Genomic DNA, 21,539 nt, shown 5'->3' with positions numbered 1-21,539 from the left:
TACTAAGGCTATAGCTTTGGCTATAGTGCTCCTATACCTAAGGCTATGCTTAGATGCCCAGTTTAGCAGCTTCAGCTACTGTGCCAGTTTATTGTTTATTTCTTTCTTTAAAAATATGCTTTGCCTTTTTAAAAAAGAAAAAAAGCATACTCAAGGAAGCTTGCCATCAACTGTCTCGACAACATTTGTTGATGCAGCCTAGAATAGTATTAGCCTTTTTTGCTGCTGCAACACACTGTTGACTCATATTAAGCTTGCAGTCGACTAAGACCCCTAGCTTCTTTTCACATGTACTACTGGCAGTCCAGGTGTGCCCCATCTTATATTTGTGCAGCTGGTTCTTCCTGACTAAGTGTAGAACCTTGCATTTGTCCCTATTGAAATTAATTTTCTTAGTTTTGGGCCAGTTTTCCAAGGCAATCATCTCGCATCTCAAGGCAGCTCTCACTTGTTGCTTAAAGGTAAAAGTAAAGGGACAGGTTCTGTACTTAGGGGTCTTAGTTGACCACAAGCTTAATATGCATCAACAGTGTGTTGCAGCAGCAAAAAAGGCTAATGCAAACATCCCCTATATAGCCGTAGGAATCATAGAATCATAGCTCTGAAGAGTTGGAAGGGACCACGAGTCACCTAATCCAAGCCCCTGCAATGCAGGAAGCTTTTGCCCAAAGCGGGGCTCGAACCCACAACTCTGAGATTAACAGTTTCATGTTCTCTGGACTGAGCTGCCCCAGCTGTAAAGGGACGAAAGAACCAGCAACAAGGGGGGGGGGACGCACCTGTCCAAACACCGAGGAGGCGGGTCTTATAGCGTCAGGCTTAAGAGAGTCTCTCAATGAGGGTTTTTATCCCAGACGTTCGGTTCCCAATTAACAGAACTTAACGTCCTCCATATGCGGGGCAGGAGGGCTGGAAGCACCTTTAACCTAGTGAATAAACAATGGGGTCCTTTAGCTGCCCATTGTGTCACGAGGTTTTTAAATGCACAAGGCTAGCTTTCCCTGCCCTTTGTTTGCATGTGTGAGTGGAAATTTGTTATGACCCTCATGGTCCCTTCCAGCTCCACAATACTATGAATCTATTATCAGCATAATTTCAAAGCCCAAAAGGGAACTTCGTTCCGCAGGAGCTTCTTCTCCTTTCCCCTCATGCAAGGGTGTCCAGGAGCAAAAAGAAGGCAGGGGTCCTGAGAATACAAGAGTGCCAATTCCTGTCACCCTCATTCCCGGGTGTGGTGTCGCTATTCTATTCAATATGTGGTTGTTGTTGAGTCGTTTAGTCATGTCCGACTCTTCATGACTCCATGGACCAGAGCACGCCAGGCACTCCTGTCTTCCACTGCTTCCCGCAGTTTGGTCAAACTCATGCTGGTAGCTTCGAGAACACTGTCCAGCCATCTCGTCCTCTGTCGTCCCCTTCTCCTTGTGCCCTCCATCTTTCCCAACATCAGGGTCTTTTCCAGGGAGTCTTCTCTTCTCATGAGGTGGCCGAAGTATGGTCCAGCTTTCACTTCCATACATCACTACTGGGAAAACCATAGCTTTAACTATACGGATCTTTGTTGGCAAAGTGATGTCTCTGCTTTTTAAGATGCTGTCTAGGTTTGTCATTGCTTTTCTCCCAAGAAGCGGGCGTCTTTTAATTTCATGACTGCTGTCACCATCTGCAGTGATCATAGAGCCCAAGAAAGTAAAATCTCTCACTGCCTCCATTTCCTCCCCTTCTATTTGCCAGGAGGTGATGGGACCAGTAGCCATGATCTTCGTTTTTTTGATGTTGAACTTCAATATACAGTACTGTAAAACACTTGGAAACAACAACGAATGGAACTGGGGAGCCGGAATTCTGTAGCGCACATGACTGGTTTCTGCCTGTACCTCTACGTCGGCTTTCCGTTTCCTCATAGGAGCGCGTGAGAGAGAATCTCTGCCTCCGAACGGCCGGCCGGTGCGCACGCGCAGTGGCTGGCCGCCCTCCCATGCTCTGTGTTTACATTCGAGGGCTGCCCGGGCGGGCGAGGGGGCGATACTTCCGGCCCTCAGGTGGCCGCGTGCCTTTCCGTTGACGTCTGAGGGTGAGTGGGTCGGTTTCACCTGTGGGTGTGGTAGGGTTGCGGGTGGGTGGGTCTCCTCCCAGTCCCGCGGCGGCGGCGGCGGGTTCTTCAGGCTGCTGTGCCGAAATTGTGCCGCCGGTGCGCAGGGTTGGATCCTGCTCGCGGGGATTCCTATGGCTACCTGGCTGGATGCTGAGAGGGCAGGATGGTGCGCTTGTTCAGTCTCCTTGCGCTCGTTTTCAAGAGCAGGGAAGATTTCCAGGTGCACCGAACATGGGTGTAGGCAAGGGGGGCAGGGAGGGGAGCTGCCCCCCTAAAAATAAATGAAAATCAATAAAAATACTTAACTAACCGAGGTTCTGTCCCCCTCCCCAACAAAAATCCTGGCTACCAGACACCCCCAAACTCGGCCCTCCAGCTATTTTTGGACTGCAGTTCCCATCATCCCTGACTGGTGCTGTTAGCTAGGGGTGATGGGCGTTGTAGTCCCCAAACAGCTGGAGGGCCAAGTTTGGGGATCATAGCTCGTCTTGCTCAAAACAAGGCTTTGAAGCTTAATTCCTATGCTTTTGATTCTGCGGCGAGGTGCTGTTGCTGCAGGGCACGATCCATCTACGAGCAGCCATCAAGTTATGAACATGATGGAACGCAATCCAAAAGAGCAATCTCCCAGAAATGAGAGCTTCACAGACACTGTGCCTCAGTGTCTGCAGCTTTCAGATACTGCCCAAATCGGACACAGCCTCTCCCGACTCAGACGTTTTGCTCCTGATTGCATAATAACCAGTTCTGTGTGGGTCGAGGGTTCAAATCTATAACTCTGCCCGAATGTACATGGCAATTTAGATTTTGATTTTCCCATCGTAACATTATTGAAAACTGATCACACGTCTGAAAGTGCAAGGTTGAAATAATTTTGATCGTCACAATTGATAATTAAAACTTGTTAAGCGGAATTGAAATAATTCTTTCTTGGCAGCCTTGACAAAAATCCCATCGTGTGCAGCATTTGAAATCCGTCAGGCACCAGGCGCATTTTGCGCCTGGCTATCGGCCACTTGCGACCAAGTGATGCCAGGATGGCATCTGACGTCTCCACCATTTGGAGGTGAATGCCTAGGAATTCTTGGATCTGTACTGTTTTTACACACTAGCAACACATCCTGTAGAATTCTATCCACTATATTTTATCAGCAATCAGAATTAAGTTCAGGAACCAAAAAGTCATATTGAAAAATACGACTTTCAAGTCCTCTGGCCCCAAAATGGCAACTGGGCGTTCCATTTTGGCGACTGTAACCCTGGTTTAAGGAGCCATTTGGTGCCTATCTTATATATCTGAGTTTGTAACACTGCTATGTGTAATGCATATTCTATATTATCCTACATATGTCATTTATTTTTAATAACCTTAGTTGAAATTATTTTTTCCCTTTTTTGTGTTCAGATCAGTTGTGTATACAGATACAGAGACTCCTGTTTCAAGTTTTTCAGTATGTTTATATTATGGCTGTAGTCAGATCAGTCTTGTTTCTGAGAAGTAAATTCAGATGAAATTAGTTGAAGTTGCTCTCAGGTTGACTAAATATGTTGAGACAGTCATATGCTGTTGCTTATAGTCATGTGATTGCTTGCAATGTAGGTCAAAATCAATGCGAAATGTTGAAAACATGGAACTTGTTGAAAACATGGAACTTGCATTTCATTACGGAACTTCCTCACTATTGCATGACTTCCTTCTGGGCTTTCAACACAAAGTCCACTGGAACTGCTTTGCTTGCGTGAGAATCTGACTTTGAAAAGCATTGACATTGATTTCCTTCTGCTTCCCACAATGCTTCATGCATTTGTTGGTGTTATAACATGGAAACATTATGTAAAGTAGCATTTTCTTTTTCTGTTATGCTTTTTATTTATTGGCTGATGTTGCTATTGTAAAGTGATGATTCTCATCCTACCACCAATTTCATGTACAGTCATACCTCAAGTTACGGCTGCTTCAGATTTTGGGTTGCCGACCACGGAAAACCCGGAAGTACCAGAACGGGTTATTTCCGGGTTTCGCCGCATGTGCAGAAGTGCTGAATCGTGCTTCACGCATACGCAGAAGCGCCAAATCGCACCGGCACTTGCGCAGACGTGGCACTTCAGGAAGCGAACACTGCGGGTTGCGGACGTACCTCCATCATGGATTACGTCCGCAACCCGAGGTTCCACTGTATGAGCAGAAACATTGCATGGTTTGTCTCAGAGTTATTCTGCTAGCTGTGCAATCATCTCTCTGAGTTCAATGCGGCTTACTCCAAGTAAGTGTGGATTCTTGGCCATTATAAAAATGTTGAAATGTTACTTTCTACATAAGGAGTTATAGTGGAGAGCAACTCTTCTTTTGTATTACCACAGTCCTAAGCATGTTTACTTGGATGCACTTCCTACTGTTTCCGAAGTTCCTTAATTACTAGAAGTACAATCACAACGTATTTAATCTCCTATTCTGATACTGGTATGTGATGATATAGCATCAATTTCACTAGTGCTAAATATGGGATGCGGGTGGTGCTGTGGGTTAAACCACAGAGCCTAGGACTTGCCGATCCGAAGGTCGGCGGTTCGAATCCCCACAACGGGTTGAGCTCCCATTGCTCGGTCCCTGCTCCTGCCAACCTAGCAGTTCGAAAGCACGTCAAAGTGCAAGTAGATAAATAGGTACTGCTCCAGCGGGAAAGTAAATGGCCTTTCCGTGTGCTGCTCTGGTTCTCCAGAAGCAGCTTAGTCATGCTGGCCACATGACCCGGAAGCTAAACGCTGGCTCCCTTGGCCGATAAAGCGAGATGAGCTCCGCAATCCCAGAGTCGGCCACGACTGGACCTAATGGTCAGGGGTCCCTTTACCTTTAAATATGGCACCTCTGTTGTATATATTACTGACATGTTTTATATGAATCCTGCTATGCTCACTCTCTGCTTTGTTCAAACTCTTGGTTTTAGGTATCGGTCATGTGACAGTCGGGGTCGCCATGTCTGCTCTGTGTCCTCCTCCTTCTCCTGCTGTTGCCAAGACTGAGATTGCCTTGAGTGGAGAGTCCCCATTGCTGGCTGCTACTTTTGCCTACTGGGACAATATTCTTGGTCCCAGGGTCAGGCACATCTGGGCCCCCAAAACAGACCAGCAGCTTCTCAGTGATGGAGAAATAACATTTCTTGCAAACCATACTCTGAATGGGGAAATACTTCGTAATGCAGAAAGTGGTGCAATAGACGTGAAGTTTTTTGTTTTGGCTGAGAAAGGAGTCATTATCGTGTCCTTAATTTTTGATGGGAATTGGAACGGGGACAGAAGTACGTATGGACTATCGATAATCCTTCCGCAAAGTGAGCTTGGCTTCTACCTTCCCCTTCACAGAGTATGTGTTGACAGGCTGACACATATTATAAGAAAAGGACGGATATGGATGCATAAGGTAGGATACTTCTTCATGGTAACCACTTTTAAGTCTGGAGCCTTGTGATTGGCTAAGCATAATACTTGCCAGCAGATGGTGATCTAGCCAAATAAATTCAAAATCTTCCTTCTCCTGCTCTTGACTTTGGGAGCCCTGACACTCTCATCCATGCCTACACAAGAGTAAACCTTTTCCTTGCACACACAAAGCCACTTTGCTCTATCTGCGAGGTGCAAGTCCCACAGAACTTTAACATGACCTACAGCAACACAAGAACAATCTTCGTTCTTTGTAGTGTGTGTTATTTTTACTTAGTAAAATACACATACAGCTTTTTCATACGCTGCTCAAGACTTTGATGGCCATGTGTATTTATTTCATTTATTTAAATAGTTATCAACCACACTTTCATGGAAAAATAACAAGGTGGTCTACTCTCATGCACCCTGTCTTGATCATTGCCTGCAAAAGAAATACACAGTGCACAAGGCTTTACTTCAAAAAATATCCAGGGCATTGGTCTTTCCAAGAAGTATAATCTTTCCAGTTCATTTTAGAATGGGACACTTGGGCTTTTTATTGGAAGAATCTTATGGTCTGAAGTGCAGCTGTGTGGAAGTAAGTCACTCAAATCAGACGTTTTTCTCTTTTTTGTTTGTTGGAGCCTACTCAACTACAGAGCTGCTCAAGGCAGCATGCATATGTGGTGGTATTATCCCATTTTACCTCACAAGAACTCAATGGACTAGGTTAGGCTGAAAGCATCTGGGCAGACTGAGGCTGTTCACTGAGATCATGGCTGAACACACATCTCCTCCTTTTAGCCTGTTTAGAATCGAATGTGATTTTGTTTTGACTAAGATACTGCATCTTAGTTGGGTCATTGTGAATCTGATGTCTTTTTATAGAACGCTGGCTTTACGGTGTATGGGTTAAAACGTGTACACATGTACTAGAACCTTTCTTTTAAAAATAACAATTTTCCCCATGCCTAGGAAAGGCAAGAACACATTCAGAAGGCTGTCCTGGAGGGCACAGAGAGAATGGAAGACCAGGTAAGAATGGTGAAAGCAGAGAGACTCTGCACACATTTCAATATTGACACTTCATGTCCCATCAGTTTCAAGTGGAAGGATTACAAGTGTTCTTGGTTCCTTTCCAATTCAATCACATCCATCTGTAGAAGCTGCTACTGCGGGTTCCTCTGGGTATCGGGAACATTTTCTATAAGAGAATGATTTCCATGGAGGTGGAATAGAAACACTGAGCAAACTGGGAAAAAAACCACATGCCCACTCCATGCCATTGTGGAGCGAAGTAGAATTTGGAGTGGTATTTTATTCTCTTTGTACACAGGCCATCTAAATGAAGAGTGGTGTTTTTTTTAAAAGTGGTGGCTTCTTCAGTTTATTTTTACCATCAACCTCCTGTCAAAACAGAAGATCTTACTAGATCATTGGTTTATCAGGCAGAACAACTGGCAGTGCATGTGTTTTGGGCTGCAGCTGGCTGGGAGAGGGTTTATTATAGAGCAGGGTTGGGGAACATCAAGCCCAGAGACCAAATGTGGTCCTCCAGGCATCTTTGTCTAGCCCTTGGGACTTTCTACAACCACCACACCTGCCCAACTCACACTTCTCACTGGCTGTGCTTCACACCCTCCTAAAATGCTTTTGCCTGGCTGGAATATTTCCTTGAATTCTGATGGCACCTTTCTGTTGCCTTCATGGAGGATAGAAGGGTATGTGTGAATGTGTACAGAAACGAGCTTGAACAAAGGTAACATTTACTGTCACTGTTCCACCCACTTTTGCCTCTGGCCGCACCCACCCCTGGGATATGGCCCCCAAAAAGTTGCCCAGATGGGAATGTGGCCCTTGATAAAGGTTCCCCATCCCTGTTGTAGATGACCTTAGGGAAATGGTACTTCACAAGGAATGAAACCACAAGTATTTTCTCTTTTATCAACTATAAACTCTAGCAATGCATTAAGTTATTCATTTTTCTCTGTTTGTCCTATATCTGCCCAGGCTCTTGAATTTTATTTAACCGAGTAGTCTAACACAAGAGCTTAGAAACTCAGCTTTTAAATTGCATTCAGTTCAAAAATTATATTCATGGTTTACTTGGTAATTTTTCTGTTAGGTTGGAACAAATCTGGAAAATAAAACATTGAATCAAACTTAAGATATTCTGAGCAGACCTATTAAAATCAATGGGTTTGACTAACTGACTTGACCCACTGGAGCAGGTTTTGGGGACGTGGGAAGCTATTGGGTTGGGTGGAAGGTGAAGTCTTGACACACAAGCAGACATCTACTTCCATAACATTGAATTGTTTTACTACTTTCTTGTTACTCTTTCCTCTCCAAAAAATGTTTACCCTATTCAGGTTCCGTTCTTTAAGTACACACTCTGCATTTTATTTCATATAACATTATTTATTGCATAGGGCCAGAGCATCATTCCAATGCTGACGGGGGAAGTTATTCCTGTAATGGAGCTCCTTTCATCTATGAAATCACACAGCGTGCCAGAAGAAATAGATGTAAGTCTTACTCTTAGCTGCTTCATGAAAGGAAGCAGCTCTTCCACCTTTCTTTGAAGTGTCTTTAATAAAAAGAATTTCAGCTCATTAGTCAATGGATTTCTAGCTTTGGGGGTTTTTTTGGCCAGTACAGTACAGAATTTATACCAGGGTGCATGCATACATACATTATTTTATTTGTATGCCAACCTTTCAAGAGTTAAAACCTTGCTTAAGAACACTTACAACATGACAAAATACATAATTAACAAAAGTAGTCTTAAACAAAAACATTGAGAAGCACACAGTCAAATTGAACTATAAATCATAGTAAGATCCATAATAAAGATACCAAATATTAGAATCAATAACAGCAACAGCAACGCCCCCCCCCCAAACCTCTAAACAACACCCCAGCCCAAGAATCTGTTCAGCATTCTCAGCTTTTGTAGCTGGAGTCAGTCCAGGCCCTCCAAGGCAAACAGCAGTTCTTCCAGGACCTGCAGCCAAGGGCACATCTCACAGACATCACAGCACTTTTTAAACTCTACTGGACTAAATTGCATGTGGTCTGGTCTGTACGTAGCTCTTTAAAGTGCAAAAAATTATCAGAATTGTGATTCATTCCACAAGTGTTTTGTTTTAAAAAATCTAGGAAGAGTTCAAAGGTAGGATCTTTTTAGATCCTAGGCATTCTTTTACTGGATCATTAATGCAACAGCAAAACAAATATACTAATACAATGGTGGGTGTGGAGCTTGTAAAGCTGGCGGTGGGGGGTTATACAGGCAAAGCAATGAACATTTAGTTCCACAGTCACTCTCTTCCTTGCTTGAATTGTGAGAGAGGATTGGCGCTTGTGTCCATGCAGGTCCCTGGATGATAAAGGTCCTTTGGAATAAGATGTAGGATAGAAAATAAATGAAATATATTAAAATTCTGACTTCATCTACATCCTTATTTTGTATAAATCTCAGTATTTTTTCCCCATTAAAATAGGATTGGTTCCTGGGCCGTTTGTCATTTGTAGTGTATACACCATGACTAATCTTCCTCCTTGTGCTTTTATCACATTCCAGATAAGTGACACGGTGCTTAGTGATGATGACATTGGAGACAGCTGTCACGAAGGTTTCCTCCTTAAGTATGATCATTTGCTTTTGGGAAAGTACTTACTTCTAAAGCAGAGATTTTGAGAAAGAGGGAGGCGATTGGTGACTTGATGAGTGGGGAAGAAAAAATGGTTTTTATTTTTTGGAAGGGTTTTTGCCTATAAGTAAGCCTCTTTTCAAGGGATGCAGGTGGCGCTGTGGGTTAAAGCCTCAGCGCCTAGGACTTGCCGATCGAAAGGTCGGCGGTTCGAATCCCTGCGGCGGGGTGCGCTCCCGCTGCTCGGTCCCAGCGCCTGCCAACCTAGCAGTTCGAAAGCACCTCCGGGTGCAAGTAGATAAATAGGGACCGCTTACCAGCGGGAAGGTAAACGGCGTTTCCGTGTGCAGCTCTGGCTTGCCAGATGCAGCTTTGTCACGCTGGCCACGTGACCCGGAAGTGTCTCCGGACAGCGCTGGCCCCTGGCCTCTTGAGTGAGATGGGCGCACAACCCCAGAGTCTGTCAAGACTGGCCCGTACGGGCAGGGGTACCTTTACCTTTTACCTTAAGCCTCTTTTCGGGCCACGGGTGGCGCTGTGGGTTAAACCACAGAGCCTAGGACTTGCCGATCAGAAGGTCGTGGTTTGAATCCCCGCGATGGGGTGAGATCCCGTTGTTCAGTCACTGCTCCTGCCCACCTATCAGTTCGAAAGCACGTCAAAGTGCAAGTAGATAAATAGGTACCGCTCCGGTGGGAAGGTAAACGGCGTTTCCTGGTTCGCCAGAAGTGGCTTAGTCATGCTGGCCACATGACCTGGAAGCTGTCTGCGGACAAACGCCGGCTCCCTCGGCCTATAGAGCGAGATGAGCGCGCAGCTCCAGAGTCGGTCACAACTCTTGTCCTATAATGATTACTGCAGAGTAAAACAAGATGTTCACATAGGAGTTTAAGGCAATAAAACGCTTTGCAAAGTCTTTTTAGCTGCTGCATGTAAACTTCTTGTGAAGTATTTCATATTACTTTGTATGCCTCTCTTTTCAATTTGCAGAGCCATCAGTTCACACTTGCAGACCTGTGGCTGCTCGGTAGTTATAGGAAGCAGTGCAGAAAAAGTTAATAAAGTAAGCACCTCCTTTCTTATAAAGGTTAGATTACCAGGCAGAACAATATATTGCCAGAAATCACAGGCGTTAGTCCTTTGATTTCATATACAGTATTACCTGTAAAAGGCGGGGGGAGGGATTATTCTAGCAACAAAATATGAAGCTTGTGTATTTAGAAAATGACAATATAACTGGCAAAAAGTCATTTGGGTTCCTGTAATTGGCAAGTAGCAACTACCCAGTTACTATATCATATAACAGCTTTCATTTGCAAGTTTTCTCTTTGCTAAATTTCCCTGCCTATAAGTATTTTTACAGTATTTTTGTATTACAGATTGTACGGACGCTGTGCCTCTTTCTTACTTCAGCAGAGCGAAAGTGTTCTAGGCTGTGTAGAAATGAAACTTCCTTTAAGTATGAATCGGGGCTTTTTGTGCAAGGATTACTGAAGGTGAGGTCTTGGATTTGCTCAACTACATTTTGTCAGGAGCCAGTAACTTTAGTCATTAGTTTTCTCATCAAATGAAGTATTGTTGTGCTTAGATAAATCACTTATTTATTTTGTTAGCATCTTTATTAATGTCCTTTAAAATTAAAATACAGGTTTCTGGTAGGTTTTTCCTTGAAGTGAGGAAGTTGGAAGCATTTATCCAGCCAGGACAAAGGAAGCATAGATTAAACTGCTAATTTGCATTAACATAACTACTATTTTTAAAGGGAAATGTACTTTCCTGTCTGTTCTTCTCTTGCTATGAAGTATAAAGATAAATCAACATCTTTCCTTTTTTCTCACACTTAAATGTGTCATATAGTGGAAACTGGAGAAATCTTTTTCTGAAAGTGATACTGGTAATTGACTAGAAATGTTTAATGTAAAAAATAAGTTGTTTTGTTTTTTTAAAATGGCAGTCCAAACCAGACCTTTGAAACTTTAAAAACCTTTATTTTATTTTTTTATAATAATTTTTATTGAAGTTTTCCAAATTAGAACAAATCAAAGCAAATTAAATCCAATCTATTGCCAATAACTAGGACTTCCCCTCCCTACCCCCTCTTGTGTTCCAAATCTTCCAAATAAGCAATTAAATTCAACAAATTCTTATCCCCAAATTACACTCTTCGTCAATGACCCAATTTATCCAAATTCTCGTCCCCTAAGATCGATCTATACCCTTCCACGGGTTTCCCCCTTTCAAACATAGTACAGATGAAAATAAGATAAATGTAAATAATAATTTTACAACCTTTGGATTCCAATTTTCCCTCCCCTCTTTCCCCTTTGCGTTTCACCTATCCCTCCACTTCTAATATCTTCCTGGAGTTCCCACATTATACTATATCCCTCCGATTCTTTGCCAGTCTTTAATTACGGATGTCCAATCGTAGAAGGAGTCTATCAAATAAGGGCCCATTTCTTCTATCCAGGTTTTTATATCCAGGAGTAAAAACTCCAATTTTGTATCCATAAGCTTGTCAAACCTGAATATCCCAAATGTTCCCCCAGTTCTGTCCAGTTCTTGTTGTTTCCTTGTTCTTATCAATCATTCTCCTCCTTTTTATTTCTCTGTTCTCCCACAGAAATGTTCTTTTTCCAAAAGTTTCTAGTGTCTCTGCAGAGGTTTGTTATTCTTAAAGCAAAGCATTACATCATGTTCCTTTCATTTTCCAACAAATAGTTCCATTGTTTCCTGTAGTGTGTAGACCTCTGTAGACAAAATAGTGTTCCATTCCTGCAGTTTCCCAGGAGATTGAAAGTTCCATTCAACTGTTCACATTTCCTGTGAAAAACACATGCAATGTCCCTCGGCTCCTCTAGGTGGATTGCAGTAACAAAGTTCCCTTCCAGAATCACATCCACCAGCCCAAGTAGCTTGTTGACCGATATTTAAAACAGTTTGTATTCAATTTGTAACAAATATAACCGGCAAAGTCCTCATAACAAAGTCTCTATTTTAATCTTCCTTTTTGACAGCTCTTTGACAGCTGTCAAAACCTCCATCACTTTTCTCCAGGCAGTTTCACGAATCGCTCCAGGGATTCCGGGGGGGTTGCTTTTTTTTAAAAAACAATTCCACTTTTCTCCTCCAGCTCAATCTTATAATTTTCCCTCGCGAAGTTGCTGATTCGGCAAGATAAGGTTACACTCGATCTTAGTTGTCCAGTCCTTTGTTTTGGCTCTTCTACAATTTAGGGGTGGGCTGACTTCCTTTTTTCCACCTCCCCCGTTCGCTCCGAATTTTAAAAATTTATCCCCTTTTTTTTTAGTCCATATTCCAATTACTCACGGGTTCTTCTTTAGAGCCGAATTTTCAATAGAAGAAGTCAGCGCTCTCCGCCGGATGGCATGCGGCTGCGCTCGGCAGGGATAGCAGAGAACTCAAAGCACCACGCTTCTCCCCGGCACCCGATCCGTAGCCTTTAAAAAGGCTCCTTCACGAGTCGGGAGAGCGCTAACGGTGCCAGCCGAGTCTCCATGTCCACGGCCTCAATCTGGCCGTGGTTTTTAAGGGTCCCCGCATCGCCGGTGCGGTAGGACCCAGCCCCTGCCAAGCCGGCTCCCTCCGGAGCTCGGAGGGAGCCCGCCATTCGGCGATGGCGCCGACCCGGAAGTCTGAAACTTTAAAAACCTTTAAAAGCAATAATTGCCAAAAAAAACCATCCCCAGGGAGAAGGGGAAAAAACTGGTAACAATAGTGAACAAAACTACAAACTGCAGTTGTGTTTGCAATTACTTCACAGTCATAAATTTCATTTATGAATCACTTCTCATTAGACATCATGAAGTGAATTACAGTATAACATATATAAAACCAGCAAAAGTAATTGCAAACACAAAAATTTCAGTTATTTCAGTGGAATACTTCCTTCTGAGTTTTCTATAAGAGCACTCGCTATCCACAATCTGGAGTCCCCTGTGCACTTGTGGAGTTTCTATGCATGTTTACTCGTAAGTAAGCCCAAATGTAAGGCTGTAACAGAGTCTGCTTTCTGTATGGAGAACATTCAAACTCTTATAATTCAAACCATAGCAAGTTTACTCGTGTGTTAGCCCCACTAAGTTCAATTAAGCTTATGTCCACAGACATCAAGGCAGAAATCCTAAACCTGCACCCAAGGGATTAAGTAGCTCACTTGGTTAGAGCATGGCGCTGATAATGCCAAGGTTGCAGGTTCGATCCCTGTATGGACCAGCTGCATATTCCTGCATTGCAGGGGGTTGGATTAGATGATCCTCAGGGTCTCTTCCAATTCTACAATTCCAGGATTCCTGCTGAATTTGTTGGGACAGTATATGTGCTAAGAATTGAATTGTAAGATGCTGAGTGCTGTCCATACAGAACACATCCTCAGTGTGACATATGTATATATCTATATCAGGGGTCAGCAAACTTAGCGCACCTCGAGCCGGTGTCTCCAGCGCCGATCGCGTGGTGGGCCGGAGGGCGGGGGAGTGCACACCCTATTTCTGGCGCACTTCTGAGTCAGAGGAGCACTGGAAATAGCTTTTGTGCATGTGCACGGGCCTCTGACCTGGATATGCATGCTTGCGCATGCTCAAATAACGCTCGTGCATGCGCACAAGCTATTTCTGGTGCTCCTCTGACCCGGAAGTGGGCAGCTGTGCAGTACAGTGCCGGTAAGAGCAGGCAGCGGGCGTTGCCGTGGGCCAAATAAACGAGTCCCTCGGGCCTTAGTTTGGGCCCGATCTACAGTGGTGCCTCGCTAGACGAAAGAATCCGTTCCGCGATTCTCTTCGTCTAGCGGCTTTTTCGTCTTGCGAAGCAAGCCCATTGACAGCTTAGCAGATTAACGCTACAGCTGTCTAGCGGCTTCTAGCGATCAGCTGTTAAGCGGCTTATCAGCGGAACAGCTGATAAGCGGCTTAGCGGCTTAGGAAAACGGCGAAAAAAGCGGAAAAACCCCCGCGGGGGGACGCAAGATTTTTTCGTCTTGCGAAGCAACCCCATAGGGAAATTCGTTTTGTGAAGCGCCTCCAAAACGGAAAACCCTTTCGTCTAGCGGGTTTTCTGTCTTGCGAGGCATTCGTCTTGCGGGGCACCACTGTGTGTGTGTGTGTGTGTGTGTGTGAGAGAGAGAGAGAGAGAGAGGGAGAATTGTCTAATTTATTGCCATATCATGACAATAAATCAAAATGTTTCAAATTGTAATCTGATAGTGCCTTATAGTTTTTAATTCCTCTGACTTTTTTTTTTAGTAACTGGACTAATTGTTTTCACTGTGACAGGATGGCACTGGAAGTTTTACGCTGCCTTTCCGTCAAGTGATGTATGCTCCGTATCCTACCACACACATTGATGTAGATATCAACACCGTGAAACAGATGCCTCCTTGCCACGAACATATCTATAACCAGCGGCGGTACATGAGATCCGAGCTAACAGCTTTCTGGAGAGCCACTTCAGATGAAGAGATGGCTCAGGATACCATTATCCATACGGACGAGAGCTTCACCCCTGATCTGTATGTGTTTCTGTAGAGTCGCAGAATTTCAGATGTTGACGCCTATCATGGTTTAAATGCAGGGTCTAGATAACGTTTTAGTTCCGTTTTGCCATCCAGGCAAAATTTCTGCCCTGAAATTAGGACCAAATTACCCAAGCAAGTTAAACCACAGAGCCTAGGGCTTGCCGATCAGAAGGTCGGCGGTTTGAATCCCCGTGGCAGGGTAAGCTCCTGTTGCTCAGTCCCTGCTTCTGCCAACCTAGCAGTTCGAAAGCACGAACTGCAAGTGCAAGTAGATAAATAGGTACCGCTCTGGCGGGAAGGTAGACGGCGTTTCCGTGCGCTGCTCTGGTTCGCTAAAAGCAGCTTAGTCATGCTGGCCACATGACCCGGAAGCTGTACGCTGGCTCCCTCGGCCAATAAAGCGAGATGAGCACCGCAACCCCAGAGTCGGCCACGACTGGACCTAATGGTCAGGGGTCCCTTTACCTTTACCTTTACCCAAGCAATATTGAAAGCCAGCAGTCATTTTTTTCCATTTTGCACGGGTGAGAGCCTACCTTTTGAATGGGGAGTCTTTTGTTCTCCCCCAAGGCAACTGAGCACTTGTTCCCTATGAGTTTCTTAGGATGCTTCCGTAGCTATGAGAATTTGATTTCTGTCTCCACTAAACACTTTTCTGTGATGCCATCCTTTGGGAGGCTAATGGCATGAGAAGTAGGATCACGAAAGTGGTTATCCTCTACAAAATGTGGCAGCTTCTTAGCTTTTTTCATAAACTAGCAGCAAGAAGTGATCAGGTAGACTTGTCGCACAATTCATTTAACACTCGGGTCCAGTTTATACATGCATGTATATGGGATGGCTCCACTGAAAAACGCAGGGCCAGATTCAACTAACCAGATGCACTAGCGAAAGCCTGTGCAAGATCTCCTGCTAGCACATTGGGGCTTCCCCCCATCTCTGCCCCCCTGTGCCTCTCCCAGATCTGCTCTGGAGGATCTGGAGAGCTCCCAGTGGCAGAGGAGAGGGTTCCATATAGCAAGCAGAAATGCTTGCACTGATGGAACAATTGCCTTAGCGTGAGTTCCACCCGTGGTGTTTGAGATGATAAGAGAAGAAGTTCTCTGGTATTTGGTCTGTGATAGCTCATTCATAAACACAAATTAGCACTTGAGGCTGTAGTAATCAAGTCATGAGCCGGCCTTGGTCATGGGTTACCCTTTAATTACAATTGGCACAGTTTAGTCTCATTTTGTATATGACGTATTGTGTGCTTCTATAAAAGTATTTAGCTTGCCGGCTATTTTTTGCATGCTTTTTTTTTTTTTTAACTAGCCCTACTTTATATTTTCCTTCCAACCTAGCAGTTTGAAAGCACGTCAAAGTGCAAGTAGATAAATAGATACCACTCTGGCGGGAAGGTAAACGGTATTTCCGTGCGCTGCTCTGGTTCGCCAGAAGCAGCTTAGTCATGCTGGCCACATCACCCGGAAGCTGTACGCCAGCTCCCTTGGGCAATAAAGCGAGATGAGCGCCCCAACCCCAGAGTCGTCCACGACTGGACCTAATGGTCAGGGGTCCCTTTACCTTTACCTTACTTTATATTTTAGATCACATATAAGAACAGTGGGACTTCCGTGTTTTCAAATGCTGTAAGGAATTATTGATTACAGATACCGAATGGTACTTCAACTTTGCACTGTGAATGAAACTCAACATACGGTATTACTGCATACTTCCTCTGTATTTTTACAGGAACGTTTTCCAAGATGTCCTCCACCAAGACACTTTAGTAAAAGCCTTTCTGGATCAGGTAACTGTTCATTCTAATGAGTTAAAACTGATGAGCGATATATCACCAATTTTATTTTTAAATGAGTTCCTTTTGTGTAGTTGTAGCCTTAAAAAACACCACTCCAGTGGTTCGATTCTGTAGTATTTTAAAGCGTGATTTCAAAGAAGATGCTCTAATCTAATACTAAAGAGATTAATTACCTACTGCCTGCCTTTTCTCTGTATTTGCACTCTAAAGTCATGTGGCAATACTGGGAAAGTGCAGGAAAGCTTCAAATATAGTTAAGGGATGTAGGAATAAATGTTTTTGTTCAGTATGCATTTAGCGTTTAGCGGATTAATTGTAGTTGTTATTGTCGTAGCATCAGCAGTTAACAAACCACTGACCAGTGAAATTTCTGAAGGTAATTATGGGACTTGGGCCAATAATTCACTCAAATGTTTTATGTTTATTGTTGATACATAAATAAGTGCATCTGTATATCTCTTTCTTTGCAAAAGCTGGTTCCCAGCATTGCCAAACACAAACACAGCAGAACTACGAACCTGAGCAGACTTGATTCTCAATGGCTGAAATTACCAGGGAAGGAAGCAGGTTTAATCCTCGCCCAAATAGTGTTTCTGTGCACATCCTTTTACATTTGCTATAAGTTGCTGCTGCCATTTACCTCCTACAGGTAAAAGTAAAACACTGCACTTGTGAGTGGCTGTTGCAGCAAGAACGAACCACCTCTCCACTCTTCTATTTTTATTTACAGAAATCCTATCGCACTTAGCATATAAATATCAGGAATATAAGAAAACCAGTATGATTTTCTAAAACTTGGCCGTCCACAAAACGAAACACTAAAATAGAAAATTTCAGTATGAAACATAATAAAATAGAAAATTTCAGCAAGGCACATGGCTGGGTCACAGTGCAGGGAAAGCCTGCTTAAGTAAATAAAACACTTCTTGAGCAAGTGCCGAAAACAGTACAGTGGTACCTCGGGTTAAGTACTTAATTCATTCCGGAGGTCCGTTCTTAACCTGAAACTGTTCTTAACCTGAGGTACCACTTTAGCTAATGGGGCCTCCTGCTGCCGCCACGCCGCTGGAGCATGATTTCTGTTCTCATCCTGAAGCAAAGTTCTTAACCCGAGGTACTATTTCTGGGTTAACCTGTAACCTGAAGCGTATGTGACCTGAGATACCACTGTACTGTGTGTGCCTGTTTGATATCCAAAGGGAGTAAGGAAATTCCATAAACTAGCTGCAAAAGTGCTTAAATCCCTGCTCCAGATGGCTAGGAAGTGAACCTAAGGAGTATATGGAATAGCCAAAAGTGCGTCTCCTGAAGACAGTAGTAGCCAGGTAAGTGCATAAGAGAACAGGCAGTCCCTCACGTAAGCTGGTCCCAAACAGTTTAGAGCTTTGTATACCATCAGCAAAACCTTAAATGTGGCCCAGCAGCATACTGGCAGACAGTGCTGTTTCTTCAGAAAATGTGGGTAGCCTGCCCTTACCTATGGTTCCTATAGAAGTGCATAATGTGTGCATGCAGAGCATTGAGATGCACTGCACCCTGCCCCGCCCCCCCACCGAGGTCCTGCAAGATCCACGCTTGTCCTCTGTGTGACCAACTCCTATCATAATGTATATTTTACTAGTCTATAACAGAAGGCAGTGTACGGGAGAATGCCACTAAACAGAACCCTTTCCCCTCTTTCCCCATTTAATGTAATGTGTACTGATCTTTTATGTGGCAATTCTTAACAGGTCTTTCATTTGAAACCTGGATTGTCCCTGAGGCGTGTGTTCCTCGCACAGTTCTTGTTAATCCTTCACCGAAAAGCCTTAACCCTAATCAAATATATAGAAGACGATACGTAAGTATAAAGGGAGCAGTGTGTTTTCTTGGCACAGTTTTCACTGAAATCATTCCGTTTAACCACACTTTCCCCTCTCCTCCCACAGGCAAAAAGGCAAGAAGCCTTTTAAATCGCTCCGTAGCTTGAAGATAGACCTGGACTTGAGGGCAGAGGGTGACCTTAACATAATAATGGCCTTAGCTGAGAAGATCAAGCCCGGATTGCATTCGTTTCTGTTTGGCCGCTCATTCTACACTAGCGTGCAAGAGCATGACGTTCTAATGACGTTTTAAAGGTTTATTTATTTTTATGTGGGTTGGTATCTCTTCACAGTGCTTCTCAAAGGTATTGTTTAAAGGGAATATAGCATTTCTCTTCACAAACACGTGTTGTGGTCCGGTGCAACAGAATGTGTGGTTTACACTACAACAGTCTTCTTCCCCAGCCCAGTGCCGTCCAGCTGTTGTTGCTGGACTCAAAACTACCATCAGTCCCACCCAACATGGCCTGTGGTCAGGGATGATGGGAGTTGTAGTCCGCCAATGTTTGGAGGGTATCACTGCGGAGAAGGCTGCAGGAAAAGTCAGAGAGGGTGCTGTTTAGACCTGCGCAGCCCAGGTAGGGGTGAGGTTTCTCACCTGCCTTCTGAGCACCATGTGACACTGCTGATTCCTGAGAGGGGAAGGGCGAAGGCGCAGGAAGCTCAGTGTGGTTTGGGTTTGGTAGTAGGAGTGCTGGGTTGGTTCTGCCACCATGCCACTTTGCTCCCTGTGCCTCTCCCTCTCGGGAGCTGGCAACAACATTCTGTGTTTGGAAAGCAGGAGAACAGCCCTTTGCCACCCCACCAGTTGCTACTGGAATCAAGTCAGTTCAACTTAGGCATGCATCAGATGTTCCATTTTGATTACAGGGAGAGTAAACATTGGTGTGGTTTGTTTAAAGGTTAACTCAATGGCATTTTCGAAACCACAAAGTTGAGGACAACTTTTAATGGGTTTTTTAAGAAGATATTGGTTTATAATTTTTCTTTGTGTGTGTGGTATTGGGAGACATGTTCCATTTCCTCCTTTCCGTTCAGGGACTGTTGATTGCAAAACAAATGGTCAAACGTAATTTTAGGACTATCGCTTCCAGTGTGTTTGGTAATACGAACGGTGCCACCTGCTTTTTCTCCCTGCCCCCCCCTTTACATATCCTTCAAAAGCCAGCAGAAACTTGTGGTGACATCTTAAGCACTTCAACACAGGCATGGAACAGGCAATGAGGGAGTACTTTTAGATGGTGCCATCAAACGTGCCAAGCAAGACTATTCTGTTGCTAATTATGTCACCCATCATGCATGTTGCACTGTGTTTTGTCAGACATAGGTGCAAGTCAAACAGAGTGCAAATTAGGAAAGGTATGTTTTATGCTGATAGGAGCAATTGCCAAGTTCTTTCTGATGAGCTACTGAGTGAAAGCCATATAAAAATCTCCTGGATCTCCAATGCTTCTGAGCTGTTTGGGGTGAGGGGATTGGTTAGAAACAAACTTAGTTAGTACAACTGAAATAAGGGTAGTAGTGGCAAACTTCTACTTTTCCTCTTCAACTCTAGCATATTTACCTCTCACCTCTTAGCTTCTTCTAAACAAAAAAAAAAAAGATAAACATTATGTATTTGCCTGTTTTCCACTGCTTTTCATACCTGTATAATATGGAATATTTATAATGGCTTTAATGTACATGTTTTGCAAAATGCAAAGAGCTGCCATAAAAGTGCATGTCATGTACTTCAAAAGGTTTTAAATGCACGCTGTTGTTTTTTAATTTCATTTTTTAATTGTTTGCCAGGTTGGGGTTGTTCAAATACGCTAATACGTTTCTTTAAGTGCAATATTTTGTGTTCATGATTAGGGAAAATTTACTGTCAGAAAGACATCTCTAAGCTGTTGTTGAGCATTCCTTATTATGAATTCTTATTTTCTTGGAAACCTGTTTTCCCTTCTCACCTGATGGCTGTTGCCCACATGTGATGGTGATGGCTCAGATGAAGGGTATCCAATTTAACTTTTGCATCTTGGGAAGTTGTGATTGCCAAACTTTCCCCTGTAGTAAAATGAGCTAACTGCATACAACAGACACTCACCAAGCATTGGCTTATTACAGCTAGTAATTTAATTTGTAAAGATGTGAAGTTGCCATGTCAAAAGACTAAATATTATTGTGGAGGTATGGGGCCTAACAAAGCAGCTTCTACTCTTTGGGACAATTGGGATAAGGGCAGTAGAAGCTAGGCAGGAATGAGAAATGCCTCTTAGCTTAGCTCAGTGTAGGTAGCATCCCAGTGAATGGCCTGAGCACAACTCTGGTAGCCTGTCAATAGCTTTACTGTTGAGATTAAAAGTCCTGTGCAGCCATAACAAGACGACAGACAACTGACATTTTTCTGTCTTAGGGTTAGTGATAAATTTAGAGGGAATACTGTCAGACCATGAAGATAATTGTGTTCTTTTCCATAACTTATTTTACAGAGTAATAGTCCTAGGTGTTGGTTTAAAAGCAGCTTAAAGATTTGAAACTAATATAGTATCCATTTACCTGGGATTTTCTGTATTTTCATGCTGCTAGGTCTGTGGATTGCAAGGTGCTTGAAAAATATCAATAGGAGAATTATTGCTGGTATAATCTAGTAATGAGACAAATTCCATTTGCCATTTAAAAAAATGCATACTAGGGATAGCAAGCTGTATTTTAATGTTGTTGTTGAAGTGGCTTTAGAGTTCTGATGAATAAATACAGGAGATATTGCCACACAGAGAACACATTATTGAACCATATGCCTAATTGTAGATCAATGCATTTTTGGCAAATAAAACTGGCACTACCAAAAAGACATCTCTGTTGCCTGAAATATATCCTATTGTCATATTTTCACTATGAAATGTCTAAATGCTAGTAATTTGCTCTGATTTTTTGGTGCACTTTCCCCATGCATGTACTGTACATTATAATAAAACGGATAAATACCTCCATATTTTGTGTTGCACATCTTATTGCTCAGGGTAAGATTAGGCTGTTGAAAGCAATATTGCAAGAAGATTCATTTACCAAAAGGTCTTGGCTGCAATACGCATCATCTCAGACAGCATCACTACACTTTCTCCAGCACCTGTGTCACAGCACCATCCATAGGGACGTTAACTGCCAGGCAAAACAGCACCAGTTCCTCCCT

The 21,539-nt window shown here is 43.5% G+C and overlaps 1 protein-coding gene across 1 annotated transcript; it reads left to right on the top strand.

Annotated features, from left to right (window-relative positions):
• The first annotated feature begins 4,937 nt into the window (after positions 1–4,937).
• Positions 4,938–21,339, top strand: C9orf72 (C9orf72-SMCR8 complex subunit). Its single transcript, XM_083719327.1, has 10 exons — positions 4,938–5,513; positions 6,491–6,550; positions 7,948–8,043; positions 9,102–9,166; positions 10,162–10,234; positions 10,551–10,667; positions 14,463–14,698; positions 16,439–16,496; positions 18,236–18,345; positions 18,434–21,339. Exons 1-10 carry the CDS (start codon positions 5,070–5,072, stop codon positions 18,618–18,620), a joined length of 1,446 nt encoding a protein of 481 aa, XP_083575453.1. The 5' UTR covers positions 4,938–5,069; the 3' UTR covers positions 18,621–21,339.
• Positions 21,340–21,539: the final 200 nt, after the last annotated feature.

The sequence above is a fragment of the Podarcis gaigeae genome (genome assembly GCF_964106915.1).
Source record: "Podarcis gaigeae genome assembly, chromosome: 17".
Taxonomy (NCBI): Eukaryota; Metazoa; Chordata; class Lepidosauria; order Squamata; family Lacertidae; genus Podarcis; species Podarcis gaigeae.
Note: the sequence above shows the minus strand (reverse complement) of the source record. Positions and strands in the feature narration are given on the sequence as shown.